The sequence below is a fragment of the Miscanthus floridulus genome, chromosome 10, assembly GCF_019320115.1.
Source record: "Miscanthus floridulus cultivar M001 chromosome 10, ASM1932011v1, whole genome shotgun sequence".
Classification (NCBI taxonomy): domain Eukaryota; kingdom Viridiplantae; phylum Streptophyta; class Magnoliopsida; order Poales; family Poaceae; genus Miscanthus; species Miscanthus floridulus.
In genome coordinates, this window is record NC_089589.1 from 32694199 (window position 1) to 32701833 (window position 7635).

The window sequence follows — 7635 nt, forward strand, 5'->3', positions numbered from 1 at the left end:
GAATTTGTTCTAGGTGGACATATGCTATTATTTGACTTTGTTGTATGTGGACTTATTATTAGACTTTGCATTAAACATATTATATATATATGAACATATGCTATTAGTAGTTGTCCACGGCCAAAACTAACCACGATCGTGTCATAGCCATGACTCATTGTCGCTTGTTACCCCATCGCCGAAAAACTGATCGGCAACAAGAAGCGGCTGATATCGCTGGGACGAAAGAGCCACATGATCCGACAAATGGTGATAGTGTCAATCAGGTCGGTAAGAACGAGCAGCCATGGACCCCGTCCGGCCTGCTCGATCTGGGTTAAAATGACCAAGATGGCTAGGTAACTTTGGTATCATGTCACTATGTAGCCACACACGCTAATCAATTGAGAGGGTCATAACTTACTTGGTGTCTCTAGCAGGAGCCTCCGCCGGCCGAGGAGCCAGAGGGTTCGGGTAGCAGGAAGGCTAGATCGAAGCGAGGCGTGTCAAAGATTCCTGTTGGTAGGAATGCACACTGGCACATTACTGAGTTCGATGAATTCGGGGATCCACTCTCACCACCTATAGCTTTGACCAAATACAAGACTATCCTCGGGTTACTTGTTAGGGACTTCATCCCGATTAAGTACAGGAAGTGAATTGGGAAAGATGATGACTGGTGGACAGTTTAGCAAGCAGAAGGACTTCTGGCAGGCTTTCAAGGAATACAGGTTATCCGAGGAGTACTTAGAACTGAGCAGGAAGAATAAGGAGAATTCGCAGAAAGCGATGAATCCTCATCATCTCGGCTCTCATGGCTACGCCAAAAAGATGCTAGAATTTGAAGCAGAACTTCAAAAGATGGATCGCCTTGCTGAGGAAGGCGTTCAGGTTGAGACTGCCGATTGGGAGCCCAGGGTATTATACTGTATGGGGAGAAATGTACGGCACGCCGAGGATGGGAGCTTTAGCTCCTCAAATCAACCCATGAGCGAACTCATCCAGAGGATCTCCCAGGTAACTGAGGAGGTGAGGCAAGGGACTCGCACTTCTAATAGGGAGAAAGACGTGCTCACCCAAGCACTCGGAACCAAGGAGCACCCTGGTCGCACTGGAGGAACCGGTGTTGTTCCTTGGAAACTAGCATTCCCCCAAGAATCCAACACTTACCGGAGCCGCTCGAGGGGTAGAGCGGAACATGAGGCATAATATTTGAGGAGACTAAAAGAGATGGAAGACAGAATGGAAGCATGGATTAAGACGACCGTTGAAGCGTGAGTCGAGCAAATTTTGCTGTCCAAGGGGCCAGTAGTACCACAAAACCCTACTCCTAGTGCCCTTAGCCCATAGTTTACGGGTCGCAGCAGCTGCGGATCGACCCCGCTCGACGAAGAAGAGGCGAATGTGCCTCATCCGGTGGACGACATCACTGAACCTCCTAGCACCAAAGCCATGTTTGAGTCTTACCAAGGTTAGTCATAATGTGCATCCCCTCAGATTGTTGTATGTAATGCCTTGCAGCCTTTGTTGACTGCTACATCTTGAATGTTATATATTCTCTGGTTTTGTCTGAGCTCTGTTTGTGCTTAAGTGAGTTCTGTTGCTGACAGGATGATGTGGATAGTTTTGTTGATTTTGATGAAAATGTCGACTCATTTTTGTCGAATGTTGATGGAGATGGAAGCGACAAGTTTTTGCAGCACTTGAATAGGGATCTTTAGAGCATAGTATGAAGCCTTAGTGGTCTTACAGTTAAGCTTGCTCCCTTTATAAAACAATGGGGTTTGGGTCACTGTATGGCCACTTCTTTTCTTGGGTAGCTTCTGCCATAAGCAATAATCCAGTTCCCTCGCCTTGATTGTAAATTCCCAAATCTCCATGATTTACAGGATGAATCATATTTTAGTACTTCCTTTTTTTCCATGTCCAGTAGTTGTCCCGCTAAATCTAATTTAGCTGGATTTTGCTTTAGTACAATCGCAGAAGAAGATAAGTCATGGAATATTTGTTATAATCTGGTATAAATAAATGTGTATTGTCATTGAGTTTCAGTACAATCGCAGAAGAAGATAAGTCATGATGGAGTTGTGCATGAAAAATATATGTTTTGGTCGAATTTGAAATGTAAATTTGATTTTTTTTTTGCGAAAAAATGTACTGTGAACCGCCCCTACAAACAGGTATTATAGGGGCGGCTGGTACTACGGCCGCCCCTACAAATTGATTTGTAGGGGCGCTGGTGTTATCAGCCGCCCTAGGGGCAGTTGATAACACCAGCCGCTCCTACAAATGGATTTGTAGGGGTGGTCTGGGAACCACCCCTATAAATCGGTGATTTGTAGCCAAGCTTTGGTAGGGGCGGCTGGCCAAACCGTTTCTACAAATGTCCATGAGCCGCCCCTACAAATGATATCTGTAGTAGTCAATGGAGCTTCTTGACTTGACCATAAAGTACATGCAAGTAGCAAGGTGATGGAGGCACTTGTTACGCTCTCTCTAGATGGTGGTCAGCTAAGTCTCGTCTCCATATATATAGATAAGATAATGGATGGCACAAAGTTTTAGCATTCACCGGTGTTTGGAAGGCCCATTGAAACGAAAGCTGCTTGTTGCTCCGGTTTAAGTAGTTCACTTTGTTTGTATTCTTCGTCTCGATATACACTGAGTTATCCATCGAGTCATTGCCGATATTCGGACCTGCACTGATACTAAATGTGTGATATATTAGTGACTGTACTGCTTTTGTGTCATATTTAGCTGAAAGCTGGGTCTAGTTCCTTAAGAATTATTTGTATGTTTTGTCTCGATATGTACTGTGTTGCTGGACAAAGACCCCATACAGAAAAGAATAGTCCTTCCTCTATCCCAAATTAAAAGACATTTTAGCATACTTTTACTATGTGTCTAGCCACAATATGTATCTAAATGCCTAACAAAACTTATGAATCTAGAAAAAGCCAAGACGTCTTATAATTTCGAACGGAGGGAGTACTAGCAACTTCCAAGCTCTAATACATAGACTCCATTTCACCCGACCTGAGAACAAAAGGTAGAGTAATCACAGTTTCACAAGGATTATGGGCCGTTACTTGAACATATAAACTTTTTCTTGGCTTTTGCTTGGGATGAATTGTTTCCGTTGAAAGACATGCAAAAAACATGCATGCATACTACAATATACTCTCATGCATGCTCATGACTCTGCATTTGACCGTACTCTCCAACACGTACTGTGAAACATGTACAGCTGGTGGACACGAAAATCAAAAGATGACGAGATCACCCATATAGTAATGTAATGTAACCCAGGGTTTTATATATCTTTTGAGATCAGTCTCTAGCATTATACTAACATTAAAACTAGTAAACGACGACCTGCATGCAAGAAGTCTCAACGGGCACGTTTGAAGCTCAACACCGGCATCCCTCATCACCCAAAGGATTCTATTTCTCATGCAGTACGTGGTTGACGTTGCAGAGGTGACCTCGAGGTTTTCGCAACGACTTTGACAAATTCAGTCATGGACTTAAGAACTACTCCTATGTGTACCTGGAAATCTCGATAAGAAAGACAGCTCACAAGGTTAATTAATCAGTACAATGCAAGCTGTATGAGTAGCGAAACAATCCTTGAATGCTTGAACCCTAAGCGTCCACTTGCTGTAGTTTGATAAGAGTGGATGAAGTCGGGCCGAGATTGTCTGATACGGTCAGATAACATCGTGAACAAAATTCTTGCACAGCCATACTAGCTAATATGCTAATGTGACAGTACTATAATGTAAGAAAACGTACTCGCAAAAACAAAATGTAAGGAAACATACTTGCACAGTCATTTGAGTATACTTGATGGTTTCATTGATGGTTTTCTAGCCAGTTTCATTCATGGTTTCATGGATGGTATCTGGCATGGGTGCATGGACTCTATTCCTCATGCAGTACGTGGTTGACGTTGCAGAGGTGACCTCGAGGTTTTCGCAACGACTTTGACAAATTCAGTCATGGACTTAAGAACTCTCCTATGTGTACCTGGAAATCTCGATAAGAAAGACAGCTCACAAGGTTAATTAATCAGTACAATGCAAGCTGTATGAGTAGCGAAACAATCCTTGAATGCTTGAACCCTCAGCGTCCACTTGCTGTAGTTTGATAAGAGTGGATGAAAGTCGGGCCGAGATTGTCTGATACGGTCAGATAACATCGTGAACAAAATTCTTGCACAGCCATACTAGCTAATATGCTAATGTGACAGTACTATAATGTAAGGAAACGTACTCGCAAAAACAAAATGTAAGGAAACATACTTGCACAGTCATTTGAGTATACTTGATGGTTTCATTGATGGTTTTCTAGCCAGTTTCATTCATGGTTCATGGATGGTATCTGGCATGGGTGCATGGACTCTATCCCATTAGGCTTCTTCAAGCAAGTTGTCACCATTTTCCCAACGCTTATTCCAAACCTTATAGTTTCCTACGAAATCCCTAAGCAGCAGATGACAACAGATTGGCTCGATGTTTTGAAACTATTTCTGATTTTTGCAACTGACACATGTGCATTATATGTATCCATCATTCCGTACATTATTTGTGTTGTACGCCTTGGTGGCGTCCACAAAAGACTAGGTGCCTTCTACAAATCTAGCAGACATGGGCTCCAAACAGTACATCCATCCGTGATCCATATGTGAATGACAAGATGAATACAACGCCCTAAGGGTAGCAGACATGGCCTCTTTCACTCCCTTCTCTGTGATCCTACTACAAGGCACACAATCGAGGGACAAGAATGTCGAGCCGGTGAGCAGCCACTCACGGGGCACAATCGAGCCACCTCGTCCACTCCATTTCCCTCACCGATCGAAATCTGCTAGGGGTCCTGAGGAATATAGAGGTCTCGAGCAACACTCTAAGTGAGACCTAATTTATGCATTAGAATAAACCAATAGTAGTAATGTGAACTATAATGTATTGTTTAAAAAGTACGATGATATGGACTGATCACAGATGGAAGACAAATAATTGATTAGAACTGGACATCAAGTATCCATCTCCTTGATTAGCCATTTGCAAGAGCCAAGAAGCACTATGAACGAATGCAGAATAACATCGACCACCAAACTAGGCTACATCGTTTGAGCCTTTTTGGCTACACAGATGCTTAATTAACATAATGCCTTCTACATAATATATACTTATGGTATTTATATTAGCATGTGGTACGTGAATTTTGTTGGGGGTCAGTCGACTCCTACGAAATTCAGAAAAATCTTAATTTAGTAAATTACTATTTGATTCAAGGTTCAATGTACAATATAGTTTATTTGACTGATATGATATTTAAGGCTGGATTTGCCGTGTTATGGATTTTACATGGAGGGTGGAGTGGTCGGAGAGTAGTAGGCAGGTGTAGCTATTGGAGATGGATGCAACAGGACAGGGGGCGGCCGGTCGCTAGAGATGGATGGCGTATCGGAGCAGTGCATAATGGTGGAAAGAGGAAGAACTGTAGTGGAATATATTGCGTACTATTTCAATTCTAAAAGAAATCAATTTCTAGTATTGTTCTAAGTCAAACTATTTTGAAATTGATAGAATGTATTGAAAAGAGCACAAATATTTAGAACAGAAATTAGTATTATTACTATATATACGTACCATGAAATATATTTTCATAATATCTTTGTTTCCTATCATAGAGATGATATTATTCTTTTTATATAAAAAGTTAGTCAAACTTAAGATAGTTTTTTTTTTCTGATTACGCAGTACAACTCAAACACTCACAACGCATTCACACTCACCCGTATGAATGCACACATGCAAACCCTACACTTATGAGCATCTTCGAAGATTGGGCTGTCAAATCCTTGAGATTGACGAAGTCACCACATGCGCCTCCCTGTCAACGGGAACATCGCCTACCACTTAAAGCAAAAGGCCGCTAAATCCTGAAATATTAACTCCCACAGGGAGTGGAACCCAGGATTTGAGGTGCTACTGAGGCTTTAATTTTATAACCATTGGGCTACAACCCTTTCGCAAACTTAAGACACTTTGATTAAGTACAGCTCTAGAAGTTTTGTTTCAGGATAGAGGATGAAATAGTGAAGCCCTTTGGACTGGATCACCTTTTTTTTGAAGTTATCACTGACATAAATGGGCTTGTAGCAGCAGTTCAAGCTAATTATGTTCTAGGCTGGATTGACCCAGTTGGAGGTATCGTCGTAAGTGATATAAACAACTCTAGGAAGTTCATCGGTATATACTATTTTAATAACCATGTGAACATGCACGGTGTAGGCGTCTCAACTTAATCACTCCAAAGAGAACGTAAGATTTTTTTTTTAGATATAGTGGCCACATGCGAGGCACAAGTTATTTTTTCCTTTCACAAGCAGACATGATTACAACATATTCATATAAGGACATTACAAGATTGCTACTGTTGCTAGAACAGTTGGACCCTTTATTAATTTAATACTAACAAAAGTGTAACAAAGGGACAAAGAAAACAAATAACTCTACGACTTCAAACAAGGAAGGACGACGATGGGCTCCAACTTTAGATTGGCTTATATGGAATTTATGGGTAGGCATTGCCATATCCAGTTCCGGCACCAGAACCGCCGCCACCGCCACCATTTTCACTATTTCCTGTGCCACCTCCATTGCCGTTAGCACTTGCACCCGCATCACTTGAACCATCCCAATACCGGTTAGCATTGCTAGAGCCAGAACCGGTGCCGCTACCGGATCCTTGAGCATTGGAATTCCAAGCACCTCCGGCTTGTCCTCCACCCCCACCCCCACCGGCACCACCAGCATTAGAAGACTCTCCATAGCCAGAATACCCTCCTTCACTATATGTACTAGACCCTGAACCTGACCCTGACCCTGTACCATATCCAGACCCACCGTATTGGCTAGTTCCACCACCTCCACCACCCCCTCCAGCACTTGCATGGGTACCATAAGGACCACTATCACCTGATCCGGTGCCAGACCCAGACCCTGATCCCCCGCCATTCACATATCCGCCACCCCCTCCCTGTCCTGTGCCAGTCCCATCAGCACTAGAGTATCTAGCCACCCTAACAGCATTGGCTAATCCCATGCTCATGAGGACAATGAGCCCCAGTGATACTAGCTTTGTGCCTGCCATTGTGAGCTAACACTATGGAGTGCTTGAGTTGAGATGACTTCCCACTGAATGCTGCATGGGGTATTTATAGTGCTCGAGGCCATGCAGTGGCTCTTTACCTTCATATAGCATGCACGTATGGTAGTGGTCTTTCAATAGGAGACCAAGTGGAGGCTTTTAAAATCCACTAGAATTTATGGAGCTTCTTGAGTTGACCATAATTAAATTACATGCAAGTAGCAAGGTGATGGATGGCACTTGTTTGGGACTCATCTCCATAGATAAGATAATAGATGGCACAAAGTTTTAGCATTCATCGGTGTTTGGAAGGCCCATTGAAACTAAAGCTGCTTGTTGCTCCGGTTTAAGTAGTTCACTTGTTTGTATTCTTCGTCTCAATATACAGTGAAGTTATCCATCGAGTCATTGCCAATTTTCGGACCGGCACTGATACTAAATGGTGTGAAATATTTTAGTGACTGTAATGCTCTGTACTCCCTCCGTTCCAAATTA

General features: G+C 42.7%; 1 protein-coding gene across 1 annotated transcript; it reads right to left on the reverse strand.

Moving 5' to 3' along the window:
* Positions 1 to 6361: 6361 nt before the first annotated feature.
* LOC136489970 (glycine-rich cell wall structural protein 2-like) lies at positions 6362 to 7147 on the reverse strand. The gene has a single exon (XM_066486474.1). It carries the CDS (start codon positions 7141 to 7143, stop codon positions 6565 to 6567), a length of 579 nt encoding a protein of 192 aa, XP_066342571.1. The 5' UTR covers positions 7144 to 7147; the 3' UTR covers positions 6362 to 6564.
* Between the last annotated feature and the right edge of the window lie 488 nt (positions 7148 to 7635).

Coding starts and splice junctions, on each gene's coding strand:
- LOC136489970 (XM_066486474.1), bottom strand. CDS start 7,143: ATGGCAGGCACAAAGCTAGTATCACTGGGGCTCATTGTCCTCATGAGC.